Consider the following 21,241-nt stretch of genomic DNA (forward strand, 5'->3'; position numbering starts at 1 on the left):
TCATGGTTTCCTTGAAAGGGATCATTTTTTAAGGAAAGCAGGCATTAATGTGATACCATTTCTTGCTCATGCTGCATCGAACTTATAAATAAAGTTTACCTCTGAATTTAGTGAGAGAAAGATTAGGCAGTGAATCCTTGTCTTTTCCACAAAGAGTGCCAGCTGTGATACTTGGGATTGTACTTTCTGCGGTGTGGACTGGAGCCGACTCGGAACAGGGCTGTGACAGTCAAGTGATTTTGCATATGCCACAAAGAGTCTTTAGATACTCATAGTCTGGATCAAATTAGAACCAAAACTCCACTGGAAAAAAATATCACATGGGACATCAGCAATCCCCTGAGCCAGCTGCATTCCTAAATAGTTTATTATAATATCTACCTCTCTGTCACAAAAGAAAAAAAATGCTAACTGGTAGCTATGTGCCACATATGAGAATGAATACATTTGTGGTCTTCATCCCATTTCTGTGCCAGAAATTAACAAGTTAAATACTCTTTTGCTACAGCTGTGTTGACATCAGTCAAGGGTGGTGTGGAACAAACAAAGATATTGTGGCACAAGAAGTTATTTAACAAAATTGGAATGGCAGCTATACAAAAATTAAGGGTGAATCAATTATTCCTAAATGGAAAAATTCAAAATTAGTAGGGAAAATAGTATTTTCAGGCTTCCAAAAGGGCATTATAAACAAAGGAGAAAAAAGGCAAAAGTTCAAATCAGAATAAATGGAGCAGACAAGGATTTCACAAGCCTTTGTTGATATTATGCATGCTTCTGAAGATAGAAAAAAATCTCAAAAAAGTAATTTCTTAAGCTTTGTTCAACTTGTAAAGAGACAGATTTTGGTAAATTTATACACTTCAAATGGTGATATAATTACACGAAGGATTCTGTGCTTGGTACCGTCATGAGTTATATTGTTAAACAAAGAGACTCAGCTGTTTCCCAGTTCCCAACCAGCAGTCAAGGCATGGCTAATGTCTGCATTCAGGCACGAAAACTAGAAAACACACCAGGTCCCACAGCTTAGACATTAATATTCGTGTGATGTTTATTTACTTTTTTTAATTGGCATATGGTTCTGTATTAATTGTTCTTACTCTGAAGTCTTCAGGGTTCAGAAGGCCTATCTGAAACAAATACATTGTTTTTTTTTAGCAACAGGCAAACATTGCTAAGATTAACTGGAGTTTTAAAACCAGTAGTACTCTATGCACATGTTCTTACCTAAAAGTTTAGCTTAGACAAGTCTAACTTGCCAAAAAGTTCTACATTATAATCTGATTTCTTAGGAAAAAGAAAAATACAAAAACAAAAAACAAAAACACACCCACAGAGACACCTCCTTCCAGTCCCTGTTCCTTGCTCAAATCCCTTTGAATGACGCCAGGATTCTGTTTTCCTTTGGGGTTTTAAACGTTATGTAGTTTGTCTGCAATGGAAACAAAGTCATCAAAAACAATGTTTTTGTGCTGTTCCTCCACTCCTCGGTATTTGCTGAGAGATGCCTTACTCTGAGTAAGTTTTTTCATTCCTCGTCCTTGTTTTTCCAGACAGGAGCCTGTGGAGTTAAACCACCCACACAGACAAATACTCCAATCTTAATTTTAATCAGTGAACACATAAAATCGTGACATGCAATCGTTGCAGTCTCTACGGCCCACCTCAGCAAATGGCAGCCCATCAAAAGGAGGCCACGAGCATCCTGAGCCTGGGTTCAGCTCCAGGAAGCATCCCGGGTAAGAGCAGCCTGGGAACAGAGTTCCTCCTTTTGAAAATGAAAGCAAGGCCCACAACACAAAAAGGCCAAGCTTAGCTTGTCACGCTCCTTTTCAAAGCACAGTTTGGCTGATGTGCTGTAACGTGGTTTTGTTTCACAGGAGGCAAAATTCTCTAGCTCTAGACATCATCTACCATATGGAAGCTTTATCATATTGAAGACAGTGTCTGCATGGCCTGCCCAGAAATCCCGGTGAGTCCATACACGCAAACTTTATCATACTGAAGACAGCATCTGCATTGGCCTGCCCAGAAATCCCAGTGAGTCCATGCACGCAAGCACTTAGTACATTTGCCAGTACTCTCCTCCTTGATTATAAATGCTTTACGGTAAGTCTGAGCGGAAGATGCATGGATACATTTCAGTAGTCCAAAGACATTGAAATAAGCAGTGTCCTTCATACCTTAACAGGGCTTAGACCAGACCTTTTGCTGGCTTTTGTTTTTCCTAGACCCAACCAGTGATCATCTGACTTCTAGGAAACAGAAAGTTGCTAGCTGCTGCCGTTCATCCAGCTATCATTTTGTTTTCTGACAGAAAACTACAGACCAACATATCTGCGGGCGTAAAGCAGTGTCTGTGAAGTGGGAAAGCTTCCTTCAAATAGCAGATCTGTGCTCTTCTCAAGGTGCTACCTTTGCCTCTCTTCCTTGGTTAGACTCAGCTTGCTTGCCCTAGGCAGCCGGTGGCTCCGTGTACCAGCAGAGGACCGAGCTCCCACAGGGTGCTGCACGGAGAGCACAGAAACCTGCTCAGTTTAGGGACTGAGTCCTGGGAGAGGGACACCTGAAATTTTGCTCATTCTGTCAAAAAAGACTGACCAAGGGCATGTTTCAAGTGGCACTTTTGCAGTCATTTTCTATAGCAAGTGTTTAAACATTTTTCTCATAGGCTTACAAACCTCTCATTTCAGTCTTTTAATTCATGTCGAGGTGATGACATGGTAAGTGTTACAGGATGTTGGCAAATTTTCCTTTCTGGGTCTGCAATGACAATCTGGTTGGGGCTGGGACATCTCTTGCAGGTTTGTTGTGTGCCTCGTGGTGTGCCTTGTATCATCACACGGGAGTCATGTCAACCAAATTCTGTCCATTTGTGAAAAGAGAGTTTATGAACGCAATTAAAAACAGAAATAAAATAACAAGTACCCCGAAGATGATGTATTAGTTGACCTATTTATGACCTGATGAACAAATTGAGAGCCTGCAAGCTTGTCCGTTGTTTCCACTTACGTCACCTGGTCTAATAAAAGATACCGCCTCTTCTTAAAAAATGACATTGCTTTTGTTTATTCTGGTGTTGGAAGAACCTGTAAACTTAGGATTGCTATGTTGTGTAAAGGTTTCATAACTTTTATTTGATATTGGTTGGTACTGTATATAAAACAGATTTATTTATTTTTTTTACAGGCATAACTTTGGCAATCCACGAAGTGCTAGCAGTCAGGAAGTCTCTGGCTACAAAATCCCTGGTGGAGCTCCATCCAGGTCAGGTTGTGGTCCCTGGTTTGAAAGGTAAGGCACAGTGAGAAGTGTGAGGCTTCCAGAAAGCGGTCGAATCATCTGTTGGTGTTTTTTTAACAAACTTGCTATTGGCATAAACTTTTAAAAATATGTATACTGAAACCAGCCTGTTTCAACTTTACTGTTTTGTTTGAAATAATCTAATTAGGATATTGTAGGTCTCACGTTTCTACTGCATTGAAATTTCTGAGCTTCATGATTAGCAAAACTGGCAATAGATAACAGCATAAACAACCTTAGTTAAATATATTATGATTAAATGAGTTCAGGATACATTTTCCTAAGACAAATTTGGCCATGTTCAATACGGCATTACATGTAAATGGGTGGAAAAATTGCAGCATTTTTCCAAGCAGGAGGCATAAGATTACTATAATCCATAGCCTCCACCACAGTATTAATTAGCATGGCTCACTAACCAGGGACGTAATATTTGTAAATGAAACTCTAGAAGGGCATCAGTAAAGAACAGGATGTTGAAGCCAAATGGAAAACATGAACCAATAAAAAGGCTGAACTAGCTAGAAGTGCAAGCTCAGCCTTTGAAGTTAGTTCAAGTACTGCATGCTTTAATTTTGGTGTAATCTTATGAAGGGGGTACAAACAAGAACTCAGAAACAGATTTTGTAACATTTGGCCCAATTGTAGATGAATCAGTTTGTTGATGGTTACCAACAATTGCACAGCCAGAGAAGCTGTGGTCTTTGTTAAATTAGATTGAATAATTGGCTTCAGTGGGAGTTTCGGGTGCAGAGCAAATGAAGTGTCACGGCCCTTGACTGTCGTAATATTCCTTAGCAGAGGCTAAGTTTTTGCGTTCAGAACAACCTGAGTACGGATTCGGAGAAAATAAGTCCCTCAAGAATTCATCTACTCACTCCCCTGCCCCAGTATGGGTCTGAAAATACTTAGTTGTTCCTGGCAGATGTACATACCTTATCTGTTTTTAGAACCCCTCTGATGACAATAAGGATACCAAAAACTCTCTGGGCGGTTTGTTCCAATGCTTAGCTAGTGTCTCAGCATACAATCTGTGATTAGTACTACGTTGCCTTGGCAAGCCCAACTGAGTCTATGTATTTTTGTGTTTTGATTGTGTTTTGCCTTGTTTTTTAATATTCTTTGTTGTGGAGCTGCATGACAAGGCAGTGCTATTTCCCTGTTTGTTTGTTTGTTTGTTTTTTCAGAGAGAAAAAAAAATCTGTTTCAGTCCTTTGGATAACTTTCTGAAGACCTACTGCTGCCAGGTGCTGAGCACCTCTGGAGACACAACTTAAGAGAGTGAGTTTCAATAAATTCTGCAAATTTTAGGATCCAGCAGCCAGGAGTTAGGATGATCTTTGAACTGGAAGGTCGTAACTGGAAGATGAACACAATCATATATACTCGACATTTTTAGATCAAGTATTGGGTTCATTAGCTTGAAAATACTAAATCATTTATTGTAATCTTTAGTGAGTGGCCCAACATGTGCTGCTAATTACTTTCTCATTCGGGAGAAAAAACAGAGGGAAAGTTAATTTTTTCTCGTATATGCTTTCTAGAGCAAAATGAACTCCTGAAAAGTGTACTAATTTTCTCTTCCCAGCAGCCACGCATACCTCTGGGAAGAGCCATATTCCTCAACAAAGAAAGCATGAGGGCTTCATTCTCTGAAATGCGAGTACGGAATGAATCATTTTAATGAAACAAAAGACATTCATTCTCAAAAAATTATACGGAAGCAACTCATTGGAAAATTGTATTAGGAAAATGGTGATGTACATCGAGATTAAATCCTATGTCATTATAACAGTCAAGTAGTTTACTGAGCAAGTTAATTTTATGCATATATGCATATAGTGTATATTTATGCATACAAACACATACAAACCTATGAAGTATAGAATTCGGACACGTATACACAGCTATACAAAACTGTAAAGATGTAAATTACTCTAGAGATATAACAGGTTTGATTCCCAAAATACCTTTTTCAGGAATGAGTGGTATTTAAAATCAGGGGTTGGGGCTTCCAAAACCAATACTGCTCAGTTGGGTCTACAGCTGGGATGAAATTCATTTGCTTGCCTACAGGTGAAAACTACTAAGAATGCTAAAAGCTGGTTGATCGCATTTACTGAGCCACAGCCACCGCAGACAATTTTAATGAATATTTCCAATGAAATCTCTGTATTTACTGGCTTTGACAGATGGGGAATATTGCATAAGCTATTGTGTGCCTGTGCATTCCTTGAGTGTGATGCTGTTTTTTTCTTGTCGTGTCATTTGTTTCATTTAACTTTTTCATTAATGGCACAATTGCTTTGCTTTGTTGAAAAGTCCTTTTCTGAGAAGAGAGCAGTACTTTCTTCTTAAACTTATTGCCAACAGAAGATTTTCAAACGCACGTGGTACAGAGGAATCATGTACAAGATTGTTTTAGAGGAAGAAGAAGTCTCTCAAATTAAAAGCACAAATCCACTTACTACATTTGCTTTTGACATGAAATGAAAAGTTAACATGAGAAGTGCACATAGTTCATCGGCACACTCTGAACAAATACATAATTAACATGTGGAATAAGCAACGTTGTTGTCAACACTTTCACATATGTTACCATGAAACTTGAATATTTTTAATTAGTGGAGAAAATCCAAGTAAATGCAGCCTGCGCTTGAGATATAAATTAGTTTGGCTCAATGAATATTAAAAATGAGAGAATCTAATCTATATCTTGACTGCCCATAACGTATTGTGTCAGCTTAATGGGTCCTGCGTAATTCCAATCTGCTCTAACACTCTGAGAAATTATTACTTGGCAGAGAAGTATCCATTGTGGCCACTGTGTAAATGCTTTATTAAATCACTGGTAGAATTCAAAATGTATGAGTTCATTAGCAGGTAGGTAGAAAGTGTAGGTTTTGGTGTTTTGTATTAATGCAGTGTGCCAGACTGACAGAACCTTGTTTGAAGGCTACATAATAAAAGGAAAAATAAAAAACTATATAGCAGTACCATGTGGCTTCTGATTTGGGAACTACAATTTAGCCTATTAGACATGGACCTGTTCCAAAAGTGCACATTCAAACAACCATGCATGAAGGAGTTAGAAACACAGATGTGAATTATAACTCTCCAAAATCCTGGGAAAGCTCCAAATCAGGCCATTAGAGGTAGCCTTGAACTGTGAGTACAGATCCAGATCTAAAATTTTTGTTGAAACCTGTCTTTCCCTACATTTTTACAGCAACTACTGAATGTATTAAAACCAACGTTCCATAAGCTTAAAAAATATAAAAAAATTAACCACATCTTAGCTCTGTTCAGGCATGATTCACAGTGACTGACTAAAAGCATTTCTATAAGAAAGCAGAAACAAAAAATATCATTTGAATGTAATGGGACAGTTTAAACAGGTCAAATTGAAGCTGGATTACTGCAACTGCATTGGCATTGGCAGCTACATGGTGATGAGATTTAACATTAGAAACATAAATAACATAAGGTTTGTCTTTTCTGAGTTTGGAACAGAACTTTGAAGCACCTGGTTCATTTTCAGTCATTTTTACGCATGCACACAGGCTCACACACACTAATTAAAAATTATTAAAAAATAAGCTCAAGTCAGTAGTTTTGACTAGAGCAGTAGGGTTGGGCAGGATTGAGGCTGCCATTTCACAAACGTACAAGTGACAGAAGATAGAAAATTTCTCCAGGTCTGCAATACTGTATGAGGCTAAAGGCACAGACAGAGCAATGACGGGACACCTGTCATTTTTCAGTGCTCCGGAAATTTTCAGCCAGAAACGGAGGGTCCCACGTATATAAAATTACCTGATTCATAGATGCTTCATCTGTAGTCTTCACTAATGCATGCTGCTTTTTGTTTGTTTGTTCATTTGAAGTCAAACGTTTGCAAAGTGATTCACAGTAATCATTCTCATGTAAAAGATGTAGAAAGCGTGGCAGAAACAACCTGCCCTGGGCTACCCTGTGCTATTTAATAAGAGAAACGACAGTAGAAGCTGGGTCTGGCAAATCTGGTCTGCTGCTGCCTGCATAGCACCTCTCTTCATTGCTGATCTCAGTGCCTGATGATTAAATCTAGATTTCCACACCTTGAAAGCAATAAATAAATCTACAGCTCACTGTCTAAAACCATTCCCATTATTAGTCATTAAAAAAAACAGTCACTAAAAAAAAAAAGATTTCAAGGAGTACAGAGGGAATGGCACAGCATCATTGTACAGATACAACTAAGAAAGCATTTTACTCCTTTTTAACTGGCCTGGTGACCACCACTACCACTGCACTTGTAAGCTATGTTAAGAATGCGTGTTAAGAACATAATCCAGCCCTACATAACTTCAGGAATTCATGCCATAGTCTGATGCTTTGTGTCGTGCGGTAGCAGGAAGAATTCAAAGCAAACTGCATTGAGGCTCATAGGCGAGTAAGTCACAGTTTGTGTTGCTATCAGGAGTATCTGAGTGATCGATTTCAGGACTGCGTACTTTAAGCTAGGCTGTGTCTGGCATGCAAAGATTGTAAAATATTTTAATAAAAATGCCAAGTCTGATGAGAGAGAAGTGAAATACACAGTAATAGCTTCTAAGTCTAAATATTTATGAATCCAAATGATGGTTTAAAAAATTTCAGAATAGTTCCAATATGTTGCATTACTTGGTAGTAAACAACAAAAGTCTGATTACACTCTGTATTTTATTAGATTCTATATTTTGAACTCCACCAAAGCACGGATCCATCCAGAAAAAAAATCTACATTTCCAGGTTTCTAAAAATAGAGCTTTTTTATTTCTGTTCCACACAGAACTGTTGTTCTACTACAGTGCTATATAATTCTGAAACTCCCAAAGTATACATAGTTAAGCTAAAGAAGGAATAAAATTTTATTTATCTAAACGGAGAGGTGCTAGAGTTTTTGACTGAAACTTTTCTAGTCCCTTAAAACTGCTGGGCTCACTTAGGTGGTGGCTCAGCAACCTTAGAGAGAATGTATCTCAAGAACAAGACAAAAAGGCAGTAGTACTGTACATTCCTGAAGTGACACAGAGTGACCATTTAGCCCAAAGAAATGGGCTATAAATGCGCACACACACACACATATATATTTCAGTTAACATGGAGACAGAACTGCAGACTGGACTGAGGGCTATCATTTGTTTGCAGAACTTCGAGTGAATCTATTCACTCCAGTTTGCAGAATTTTACCCACTCATGGAAGTACATGAAGTACATGGTCTGTTTTTTGGTTTTGTTTGTTTTTAAGTGATAGATGTGTACGGTATTAATCACAGTTACTGTCCAGGGCAGCGGTTTCAGCAGGAGGAGGGCTGGTAAATTTTCGCAAACAATTTTATAAGGCAAGGAAACATGCAAGGAAATGCATCATCTGTGACAAGTATCTGGATAATCTTTTTCATTTTATAAGTAATCCAAGTATGATTCAAGTAAAAGCTACCAGCATAAGATAAGCATTGTCTACACGTTATTTATCTGTCTCAAAATGCCACGAAGGCAAGAATACAAGAAAACAGAAACTGACTGCTGTGCTCCAGAGTTTGGTTGCATGCAGTGTACTGACCATAGCAGTAGAAGGTGGCCTTTCATATGTTTTTCAGACTGACATACAGCACTGCATTTGTGGCATTTCATGATGATTCTTTGCCTTTCACATTAATGAGTGGTAGGCCACAAGACAGCACATGTGCTGTGCTCACTGCAAGATGCTGCATTCCGCCCTCCTCAGATGTACTGAGCATTACAGTTCAGTGCATCTGTGAAGTTTGGGATAACATGAAAAACAGGAACAGGAACTTTAAGTTTTACTCCCCTGCTGGGGCTTCTACTCAAGATGTCTTTCTCAGGTAGTACCTTGTGAGCAAACAACCCAAACACAGAAGGAACAGAGATAAGCATGAAGCAAATTCTGTATGTGAACTGTAGGGAAAGTAGGAACCAAAACAGTGATCTCCCATGTTCTTTCTGTGAGGTTATATGGCAGAAGAGCTATAGCCATAAACATGCATGTGTTCCTTCCCTGCCAGGCTCTCTAAAGGAACTTCTGATGGAAATCCCGTACAATTCTGTTTGGAGAGTGAAAAAGAAAAGGACTATCAGTTGTCTTTAGCTGTCACTCCACACTGAAGAGGAAAACACTCATGAATTGTCCTTAGCCAGATGATCTAAGAGCTCCACGTGAAGGTCCTTGACTTCTGATAACTCACGGAGGGCTGCGTAGCTCCTTCTTCTTGTCCAGGATGTTGGGAAGGGGCGCAGAAGACAATCCCATCCCTAACTCTGGGATAAGTCGTCAGGAACTCAGCAAGCTGGAGCTCCCTGATCTGCCTTTCTCTTACATGCATTACCCACATGCAGAGGAGAACAGAGCCGACAATGCTGTGGCTAGGGACTGGTGTTTAAAGTGGTCTGGAAAATGTGGAGAGGTCTATCATATCTTAGCGATATGGTTTAGTGGAGTACTTAGTGTTAGGTCGGAGGTTGGACTCGATGATCTTGAGGTCTCTTCCAACCTAGAAATCTGTGTCTGTGTCTGTGTCTGTGTCTGTATCATCATCCTGTCCCCTGCCCAGCAGTTAATTCTGCCCCTGCCCTTACTTCACTCCCCAGTATCAACTCTGTTCCAGCTCTTTTTACAACTCTTACAGTTTTAAAAGGAATTAAGAAAGAAGGGAGAGCTACCCAAGAGCTATGAATTCCTGCAGCCTTCCAGTGAATTACACCTTGGGAAGAATGACATTTTGCAAAAATTATCAGTCAGATCGGTGTCCTGATATATGTTGAGTCTTTCATGTGGATCAAAACTGAGAAATGAGGCAGAAGGTGTACTTTGGACCATGAATCAGACTGGACTGGGAACAAACCACAACAGGGTTTGTTTTTAGAATAGCTCAGACACTTCATGGGTTATTCTTGATGACCAGAAGTTGTGTGAATTGCAGTACTGAGACCATAGCATGCTGAGACACTCTGCTTCAGAGCTATCAGTTAATGCAGTGTTTTACTTTTTCATTAGATTAGGCGCTGAAGAACTAGGCTTGGTTATAAGATCATTAGGACCAAGACTACGTAATTGTTTGTGCTGTGCATACTTCAGTGGAATCTTGCTCTAAGCTGAGCCTCCAAGGCGTACCGTTAAACTAATAAATGACACAAGAGTCAGTTTCACAATCATGTTGATAGGGAATGTATTGGAAGATGTTTCTTTTCTACCCTTGACTAATGCCTCATGGTTCTTAATAATATTTGAAGTCGTTGTCTTTGCTCTGGAAATTAAGTACAAACCTTGCACGCACATTAGTTGTGTGTCTTCTGCCCACCTGTGGTGAATGTCTCTGCATTTCCTTCCTCAGAGAGATTTTAATCTGCCTGCAAAAGGTATCAGAATATCATTGCTGTGCGGCAGCCACTTGAAATAGTCAGAACAAGTCTTCAACAAGTGCATCAAAAAGTGTAACAAAGCACCTGAGAAACAAGGTGTGATGGGTTGGTCCTGGCTATCACGTCTCCCACCCACAGCTGCTCACTCTGCCCCCAGCAGGATGAGGGGAGAAAACAGGAAGAGCAGGAGAGAGAACGCTTGTGTATGAAGATAATGATAGGGAGATTGGTTATCAGTTACTGTTGCAGGCAAAACAGACTGAAAGTGGGAAAATTAACTTAATTTGTTGCCATTTAGAATAAATAACTACTGATTTGGGTAGTGGGAAACAAAAACAAACAAAACGGGAGAAAGAAACGTGGATGCACTTAGGGAAAACACTTTTCCTCCTCCTTTCCCAGGCTCAAGTTCACTCCAAAGCTCCTCTCCTCCCCTATTTGTTATCACCGTGGGTCACACACAGCCTCTTCGGTGAGGCAATGGGCAGTGCAAGGGGGGAGGCTGCAGTCTGTACACAGCAGTTTCTCTCTGCCACTTCATCCTTCTCACTCTCCCTCTGCTCCAGTGTGATTCTACTTGGGCTGCAGGGAGTATCTGCTCCGCCATGGAATACCTCCTTTTTCTCCTCCTCCTCTGACCTTGGTGGTATCAGCTGTGCCCAGTAGCCCCTGCTCTCTCCTCACAGAGGTCACCCCTGCAGCCCACCACTACCAAAACTTTGCCATTTATACCCAATTCACAAGGCATGACTTTCTCTGTAATGAAGTGGAGAGACGCTGTCCCATCAAAAGCAGCAGTGGTCTTTCACAGGTGTTTTGCCCCATCAGCAGAGTGACCAGATCACTATGATGTGTGAGGAGAGCCACCAGAGAGAGTCACCAGCGGGTGAGGAGAGCCACCAGAGAGTCATGAGGGAAAAAGAGGAAACCACCCAGAGACAGCAGGAACACGAGCTATTGGGAAGAGACAGAGCAGGCAAATTTCCAGTGGGCTTGGAGAATGGGTTGTAGCTGAAACTAGTGGGAGAGACCTATCAAACCTCTCAAGACCTCTCATTTCTCATTTCGTTAGCCTGGTGCCTGTCAGGAATGCCTTTTTCAGGTTTAGAAAATCAAGGTGGGCCAGGGACTGCTGGTTTGGTCTGCAGAAAAGACTGCAGGCCCCTTTGAGCACTGGGCCCAGCTGGAGGTTTCTCAGCTACAGGGAAGAACCAAAGACCCTGCACAAGAACTCCCCATGCTGACATAATTGCACGTGAAGCAGAACTGCAGTGCAAAAAGGCATAAATGCATGAAGTATAGTAATATCTGCAGAGAGGCATAAGGTCCAACACAACTGAATGAATTTTACCTGCAGCTAGAGGTGATGAGAGGGCAGAAAGAGAACATGAGGAAAGAAAAGAATGAGGAATGCTGTGGTTTTCTTCCTGAAGCCACATACAAAAAACGCTGCCACAAGAAGACTGTATTCAGGCATTGGCAAGTTTAGGAGGATGAGGGAGGGCTGGACACCTATTTGCCTAAAATAGAAGTGTTGAAGTACAGAAATAGAAGATGAAGGAGAAACAGAGAAGAAAGGGGAGCAATAATCCAAGTTCTATTATTTTTTAAGTCTATCTAATTTCAGCACAGGCTTAAAAAACTCTCCAGGGGATTCTTTCATCTAGAAATCCAAGCTTTGAAGCAAAATCTGTTTTTCTGTTTTTAACAGATCTCTTTGCTGTCCTACTTCTTTCTCCCATTCTAATGTTTAATCTGCTTCGGCAGAGTTGATCTATTGCTAGATCTGTGTCAGGTCTTTGCCAGACTCCATGGGGTCTGAGTTTACTCCAGTCATCCCATGCTCTGATTTAAAATATTTTAACTGGAAAGCCCAGATAACCACATTTCAGAGACTGCCATTTTGCAACAAAAATCCATCTGGCCAACATTAGGTCCACTTACCGTGGTTGGAGTAAAAAATAATCTTGCCTTCATGTTGAGGCTGTACAGCTTCAGTTAAACGTGATTTGGAATGGGACAGCTCACTACTAATGAGCATCAGCACTGACAGCAGGAAAACTAGCTTTTAAGAATCCAAATTTCAAAGCACACTTGTTGGCAGTCTGGTACTCACTTTCTGTTTCTTTGGGAAGATCTGAGCGTTTCTCCAAAGTCACGCTACTCTTCGGAGAAATAGTGGATTTTTCAGAGTTTCTAGCCTTCATGAAGGATTTAGATGAGGTACCTGTATATAAAAAGAAAATTGAAATGATGTGAATCTGAATGGTTTAATATCACATAGTGCTGTTGCTAGCCCTACTGGTAAGTGGAGCTATTTAAGGAACAAACAGGTCATAATATCTTTGAGGAAGATGGTAAGAGGCTATTCACAGAAGCACAAGGTAATGCCTCGTACAAGTCCTGAAAGCACGCTGCATACTGACAAACTGGTGAAAAAAAGTTTAATCTTTTGGGTTGTATATAAGTTGCTGAAGTACAAGAAGCCATGAATGTGAAATTTGTGTGTGACTCAAACAGTACTGCTGTGTTACTGTGCAGAATAAAGAAATGGCCAATCTTCACCTCTGCAACAGGGCCTGTACAGTAAAGGCAATACTGGTACCTTGCAACTTTCACTTTCCCTTTTGTAGAAAAATTATTCATCAGTGTGGTGCAGAAAGCAACTCTCCTGCAGATAGCATAAGAGAGGCAGATGTTTATGAATGCAACTCCAAAGAAGAGCAAACAAAGTCCTTATACTGAGAGAATTTTAGCTAAGCTTGTCCTCATAAACTACAGAACTTGGATAACAACCTGTAAAGAATGATGATGAATTTTTCTCCAGATCTTCTTGCATTTTAAGGAGTACTCTCTCCTGCTCCAAGGCTTCTATGTACTTGGAATAGGACCAGGAAGCCTGCAAGAATCATTAAAAAAATCAGCCTCCTGACCACACCACTGGTTGTTCATGGTCCGTTTCAACCGTGAGATAAAGAATTTGTTTATGTTATATACCAGTTATTGAATAATCTCCATTATTGAAAAGAGAACTTTTGTCATGACAATACTAGAATCCCATGAAAAATAATATATTGCTACAAATGAGCAAATCTCAAAACACCATGAGATGTAATGTAAGCAACTCTGACAGATAAAATGTCTTCATTTATTCTCTATCCCTAGTTCTGAGTACTATTCTCTCATTTCTTCTTCAAAAACTAAACACAACAGTCCTTTCCCCTTCCAAAACTGCAATATTTAGTGTTTTTAAGGACTTTATTTTATCTCCCTGACACATCCTTTCATGTACCACATCTCAAATCATAGAAAGTCTCATTAGGCTCAAAGTTCTTTTTGCTGGCCCACTCCAGGAGAACGCTGCTACCAGTAGAAGCAGACAGTCCAGAGATGGTCATTCTTTCCTTTTCTAAGGAACAAATGTTGCTTTTTACATTGCAAGAACCACAGTTCAGGTTCCATGTAAACTTCAGGTCACTCTCCCAAATCAGTATGGGAACTGTGCAGTTATTTGGACTTTTTTTCCTTACAACATCAGAAGTTTGAGACCCATCTGACATTTTGTGACTTCTTAAGAACTTCCAGCATCTTCCCATAGCAGAAAGGGGCTTGGAGAAAAATAAATAAATAAAAATAAATTTAAAAAAGGGTTATTGCCCTTTCTGCAATTACCCAGCCTCTTCTTGAGGGCTTAGGAATATAATATTGATATCCTGGCTCACCCAACTCAGGTTGTGCCTTTTTGTTTGTTTGTTTGTTTTGGTTGGTTTTGTTGTTTGGAACAGGTATGAGTGAAGGTTAAAAGGCTCATTTAAGGGCTAAGACTGTGAGCTTCATACAGCATGTAGTGTGGCTTCAGATTTTGAGAGTATTTCAGACTGCTTGTTTCTATATTCTGCTCTCGCTAATGTAATGCCACAGGAAGAGTTCTGTGGAATTTAAGCAGTGGCCAGAGTGCAATTTACTCCTCTATCACGTGACATAGCTGTGATTATGTGGTTGCACAGATTTCCCATTATATTATGTCAGTGTCAGGGCAGCTATGAACAATCACTTCATATGCCCAAGGTGGTGTGTCTATTATTCCATTTTCTCCAGTAAAATAACTGCTACCTTTTCACTACAGATTTGGTGCATCATGTGAGTTGTTTTCAAGAAGTACTAAATGGCTATTTTCTGTCTGAATTTCTGTCCAAGTAACTAGATTTCCAAAATGAGTTCAGCTTCAGTTTTTGATGAATGAGCAGAACAGGACTCAAGCCTAAACCAACTTTTTTCAAGATATGAATTTCTGAAGTAATGAATAATTTCTTATTCCAGATTTGAACTTCCTTTCCTTCAACTTATCTTTAAATACAGATTATTTTTACATCTCCAAATCTAAAGATCGTAATATGTTTTTAGGCCTTAATACTACTCAGAACCTAAATCTGGAAGGAAGGAAGGATGGGAGAAAGGAAGGAAGGAATGAAAAGGTAACCTTGTAACAGCAAAGCTATGGTACAAGAATGAACAGTTATTGAAGAACCACATGGAAGTAGTATTCAAGACCAAACCCCACCTTCCCATTCTGCCAAGATCATTTTATCTCTCTTGAATGATGGTATCTGTAGCAAAATGTTTATTATTCACCTGCCACCCATATCCATCTGAAAATGATGTTGGTCTTCTCTCCATGCCAACATCTCGTCCCAGAGCACTACTTGCCAGATTGATGAGGTTTGTATCCACTTCTTTACCCTGACAATAATAAGAACTCATAATTAGCTCTAAACAGGAGCTGCTGAGCTAACGTACAAAGCAAATCTGAGGAAGCAAAAATTATCATTGGAAACGCAACAGTGTTGTAAGCAGTGTCATTTTATATGATGGACATACTGTGGACAGAGTTTTATAATGCCCAGTTTTATAATTCATTGCTTTGGGCATACTAAAAGATATCAGGATGTACAGATTTTTTAATACTTTTCTTTGTCTTAATCAAAATTTCCCCACCCCTACATTCCTACTGACTATCTTCATTTCAGATTTAATAACTTCTTCAAGAGTAAGCTATCACTAAGTGAGAGGGAACACCTGCAAGAGAATTTATTTTAAGGACAGAGAGGCCATTGTGGTACCCTGATTTAGCCTTGGGTATTAATGTAGTACATAGGACTTCCCACGATTAATTCCAGCCTGGTCCAGAAGCTGTGAATGAACTACAGCATACATGCTAGGAAGATGGGCAATCTTGTTTAAAACATTTACAATGAAGGATAAGGCATTGTAACCCTTGGTAAACTGCTCTAGTGATTAAGTATTTGTCATTTTCATGTTGTTTTAGTGTTTTATTAAGGCTGCACCTTTGCACATTCTGCCTGATGATCCCAAAACTTTTATGGACATTAATCAATGTTCATATTTAACCTCACATAATTAACCCACAAAATCCCCGTGAGGCAAGTAATATAACTTTCCCGCATGCAAATGAGAAAGTGAGGAAAAAAAAAAGAGGTCAAATGTTTGCAAAGTTGCTCAGAAACTCCCTGAAATATCTGGAAAAGGACCAGAATATCCTACTTCATTGCTCCCATAGAGCCTTTTCCTTCCTCATCATCCCCACTGTCCAATGGACCCATTGTCTGTAATGGTGACTTTGGGGCATAGAACTGCCCAGGCAGCATGGTGTTTATATTCTCTCCACAAGCAGGCTCAGTACCATCTGCGGGACATGCAATTGTTGGAGCAAGGAGGCCAAAGCCAATACAGAAATAGGGTGTATATACTAATATACTAGCATTTATGTTTGCTATGTTTCTAAATGAGAATGGTGAACTGAGTTCTTTAATAATGTCTTCTCATAATAAATTAGCCACGTTATGGCAATGTCATATCTCATGATGTTACACCACTTACTAACAAATAAGCTTACTGCTTAGAAGCTGAAAAAGAGATGGTGGGAAACATGGAAAAGTAAAATTAATATATATGTTTTTAACCTTTCTTTGTTAAAGGGCACAGAAAGAGCAAGGACAGATTTACAGTGTTAAGTATTATTTTGTACACTTGAAATCTAACATTTCAAAATGTGTTTTGGGGGTAAAGGGCAATTGTGTAGGCGATAAATTACAAATAATGGCATCAAGGCAGTCTGCAAAAAGTGACTAATGATATTTTTAAAAGTATGTGGCATGTGCAGTTACCAGAGGAACAAATCCACAGAAGGGCAAAGAAGAACCCATATAGCTGTGCTACACTAAGGACGAAAAGGGACAAGCAAAGCATACTCTCCCAAGGCAATATCTTTTAAAACAATGATTTCAGCTATATACTGAAGCAATCACATGGTGTTGAATATTCCAGCTTACTTCACACCATACCTATTAATTCCTGCCTTTCAGACACAGAGCTTGGAAGAGGTCTGCACAGTATATGCATGACTTCCCTCACTGTCAGCCACTCATCCCCTGCACTGAGACCAGGGCCAGGAAGCCTTCAACAACATTTGCCCCATAAATAACCAAAAGGCACCCACAAAAAATAATGAGATAGTCAGATGATACCAAGTCACACATCACTGTCCAGTGAAAACTACCTTGTCTGCCTGTTTTTCCTCTATGCTGCATCAAGGCCTGGCTGTCTTATCTAGTCAGTTCTGACAGTGAGGCAAGCCCACACAGATCAGCCACCCTAGGGACAAATCTGGGAGAAGGGAGAAAGCAAAATTCCTCCCACAGGAGGATGGTTGTTCGTTTGACATAAAACAAAAATGATATGTAGGGGGGAAGCAGCTGTAAGAAAAAATATCATTTGTAATGCTTGCCAGATTATTCTTCTCCCTCAGCATGGAGGGGCAGGGGAACAGGAACAGAAATTTGCAGGAGGTGGGAAAGGCTTTTGTCCTGAACCAGGCTGATTGGCTTTAGGAGCTTCCTTCACTGCTCTGCCAGGGATACTGGATCAATAGTTTGAATGGTTATGTTGTCACTAAGGGGACAGAAATCTCAGGTAAGAGAACAAACAATGGCAAACTCTTAAAAATAATTGAAGAGGAAAGGGTTTCAAAGATTTATCTGTTCCACCTATTCTTTCAAGAGGAAATAACTGGTTTACTGATTTTTTTTTTTTTGTGAATAGTCTAAACTGTTTACTGAACTGCATTCCCTGCCTGTCACTTTCTAAAATTTCTTACCCTTTTTCCCAGCTCAGATGGGTAATTCACCTTTCCCATTTGTTCCCCATAAAAACTAGGCTTTTGCCCTCCTGGCCAAGATTTGCTCTTTACTTCCTTGATCTTAATCAGAAATCTTATAGACAGGCAACAAACAGATGGAAAAAATAAGTCTGCAAAAACACAAAAGTGCATTACTTTGAAATATTGCATTCTTGCACTGTAAGTGTTGCCAATGGCCTTGCCAGACATATCTGTATGGAGGCAACATGCTTTGGAGAAAGCAACATGAGTTTTTGAATTTTAGACTTCACTTGACATTGCTGTGTGGCCTTGAGTAACACTTCGCTGGTCCTCAGTTTTCACATGTCTAAAAGGAGGATAGCAATGTACAGGCATATGTCTTTATCTGTTCAGATACTCATGTGGTTCTCATCATAAGCAATGTCTCAACACATGTGTACATGGCATTTAAAATATGCAAAGGTCTTTTAACGCTACTTATGATAGTTTGCAAGTCCAATAATTTCTCTGCCCTTAAAGGAATGTTCTCTCCTCAAAGCTTGCTGAACAATTACATTTCATAAAAAATAATATTTTGCAAAGCCTATAATCAATAGCAAAAAAAATATATTTTTTTAATTAATAAAATTCCAAGAAAAACGGTTTTACAAGTGAGCATTCCACTGCAGAGGTCACAGTTGTGTTAATGCACTGACACTGGCTGGAAACTTATTGTGAACAGTCTCACAATTTCACTGTCAAAGCTGAGAAATACTCAAGTAAAGACAAAGAGTATACAAAGCATTTAGCACATAAGTATTTTAAATAATAATGTGCAGCCGTTTCAAATGCTCCTTCTGAAAAAGAAATATGAAATCTTGTTGTTGTTTGTTTGTTTGTTTGTTTTGTCAATTGTGACCCAGCAGGACTGTAAATTCTTTTAAAAGGACAGTACACATGGGAAGTGTAAACAGGTTTGCAGTTACCCATTTTACACATGGAGTATACATGTTTTAAAAAAAAAAAAAAATCATCCCTCTTTTCCGCTATTCTCTTGGCACAAAAGATCGCTAAAATACATTTTCCTCTCTGCTTAATGAAAGGAGTATTCCACTAACTCATCTGCTTCAAGTTAAACATATGTATATGCATTGGCAGGATTGGGAACTAATCGCCCTAGGACTACATTGTATGTAAAGCTTGAATTCTAACAAAAAGATTTCGGTAGCTTTGGATCAGGCTGAGAAAAGGATATTTGGATTCCTATCCGTTTGCTCATGAAACAGTTTTTATTCAGTCCATCAGCTCTCACCTGAAGCTTTGTGAGCCTTTCCTCTAATGTTTTGCCTTCCTTTTGCATCTTTTTTCCTTTTTTTCTCTCCAAGGCAAGCAAAATTTCATCACTAGCCAAACGGCTTTGAAACTTACAAAATTTTGGCCAAAATTTAAACAGAAGAGCAAAAATAGTCATCTGTGCAGAAAGAAAAGAAAGTCAGTCTTGACTGTATTAGGAAGACAGAGTGTGCTGTAAAATAAAGTATAGTTTACCATGAGAATGTAATAACTATTTCTTTTTGAATACACAGCCTTGTTCCTCCTACGTACTGTGTCCTGACATTTCAACCCAGCTTTGCTCGGCACATGCTTTTTTCATCAGTGTGTTTATTACTGGTGAGAAATCTTCCTAAAACATAGTTAAAAGGCACTTTCTTTTTTTATATTTCCCTAAACAATTGTTTGCATTAATGAAAACATCCATCATTTTTTACAAGTATTCTTGATAAAATATACACCAGTAGAATTGCTTTTGCACCACTGTTCTGTTCAAGTATTTCAAATATTCAGTTCATTAGGGAGAAAGGGTTTTTTTCCTCCTTAAGAGAAAGGAAATACTTTTTTGCCTCTGGAAAGCCTCTTAAACCACATTACAGATCTATGAGCAAATCTTGGATAATTTTTAAATGATATAATCTCTCACAGGGTCTTTTTTGAACTAGAATAAGAAAAACAATTTTTAAAAAGCAAACAGAAGGGCTCAGTGAATTCTGTTGCTGCATGTACTAAGGCTCACATTTTTCAGTTTATTTAGATGTTTAATTCTCATTCAGAAACTTGGCTTCTAAGTAGTCAAGTATGCTCAGCACCTCACTGCTTCTGGTTTAAAGTACTTGAAAGTGACATTTGAGTCACTGTCATATTTGAGTGACAACTTTTTGGCCAAGTTCTTCCCTTGGTTTTGTGCCACTTTTCTGGAGTTCACTGTCTTTTACACAGGCTGAAATGAAACTTATTTCTCTTAGGATCCATACGTACCCTTTTGTCTGACAAACCATTCATCTTTTGTAATCCAAATATTTTGCACACTTGCATTTGATTTTTAAAGGTATTGATGGAAATTAGATAGGAAAAGAAAACGAATTAGCTTTCTTGGGTTTAGAAGATAAGTCGTAGAAGATAGTAATGAGGAATAAGAAAATAGTAAGTCTGTAGTAAAGGTTTATAGATTACTGTTCGGTCTGATTAGTAAAAAGATCAGAGAGAAAATTTTCTGCAGACTTTCTGTAATAAAAAAGGGAAAGATTCAGTAAGTTAAGCTTTGTGCTTCACTCACATCTGCTTTTTTTTTTTCATATTTACATCAATGAATCCTGTAACTGTAAATTGCTTCTCTGGCATTAACCAAATGATAAAGAACAAGCAATTCAAAAAATAAACAAAATTCATTTCAACTGACAGCACTCCTAACACAGACCTGGATACCACCTTTCCCATATCAGCTGGCTGACTCAAATTGTCAGTTTATTTGGCAGCAAATATCTGAAACTTCTCTGTCATCTCCACCATACAATCTTAATTGAAATCGATGACTCTAGTGTTCTGCTTCATGGTTAGGTTTATGTATGGAGTCAATATTGTCACGTAAGCAATAAGGAATGTCCTTAAAATCAGCCACACAAACTCTATCCAAATCTGTTACAGAGATTCTCCCAGCTTCTTACCTGTGCCTCTCTAAAAATGTAAGGTCCTAGTTCTTTCCTGTGCTCCAAAATCTTCTGTGCTTGTTCAGTTGGGATGTCAATCTGCAAAGCTGGGGGTACGGTGGAATTAATAAAGCAGTCGATGATAGCCATGATCTTATTCTGGACTGTGGCATCATCACAGTGAGAATGGCACAAGTCCTGAAAGATGAAAAATAGCACTTTCAGTCAGTGTAAAGAGAGATGCAAGACCCTTTCCAGGGGCCCAGTGATCAAAGAGTAACAGTCATACAAAAATAATTATACAAAGAGATTCCTTCAGTATGTAGGATGAAATTCTTATAGCAAATGTGCATGGTCACAGCAATAGTTAAAACATGAGTGGGACTTCTGGTTT

General features: G+C 39.1%; 1 protein-coding gene and 1 long non-coding RNA gene across 2 annotated transcripts in view; both read right to left on the reverse strand.

Annotated features, from left to right (window-relative positions):
• Positions 1-1,251: 1,251 nt before the first annotated feature.
• LOC118247936 (uncharacterized) lies at positions 1,252-7,347 on the reverse strand. The gene is made up of 3 exons (XR_004778621.2): positions 7,123-7,347; positions 2,685-2,868; positions 1,252-1,435 (listed from the first exon to the last, which is right to left on the reverse strand). It is a non-coding gene; the product is annotated as an uncharacterized LOC118247936 (long non-coding RNA).
• Positions 7,348-12,740: 5,393 nt separating this feature from the next.
• Positions 12,741-21,241, reverse strand: part of RGS22 (regulator of G protein signaling 22) — a 62,381-nt gene continuing 53,880 nt past the window's right edge. Inside the window, exons 21-25 of the mRNA XM_050708784.1 lie at positions 20,866-21,045; positions 19,179-19,337; positions 15,343-15,450; positions 13,507-13,609; positions 12,741-12,937 (exon numbers count right to left, since the gene is read on the reverse strand). Coding sequence (XP_050564741.1) covers positions 12,741-12,937; positions 13,507-13,609; positions 15,343-15,450; positions 19,179-19,337; positions 20,866-21,045 — 747 coding nt within the window. The remainder of the gene's footprint in view (positions 12,938-13,506; positions 13,610-15,342; positions 15,451-19,178; positions 19,338-20,865; positions 21,046-21,241) is intronic.

This window comes from Cygnus atratus, chromosome 2 (genome assembly GCF_013377495.2).
Source record: "Cygnus atratus isolate AKBS03 ecotype Queensland, Australia chromosome 2, CAtr_DNAZoo_HiC_assembly, whole genome shotgun sequence".
Taxonomy (NCBI): domain Eukaryota; kingdom Metazoa; phylum Chordata; class Aves; order Anseriformes; family Anatidae; genus Cygnus; species Cygnus atratus.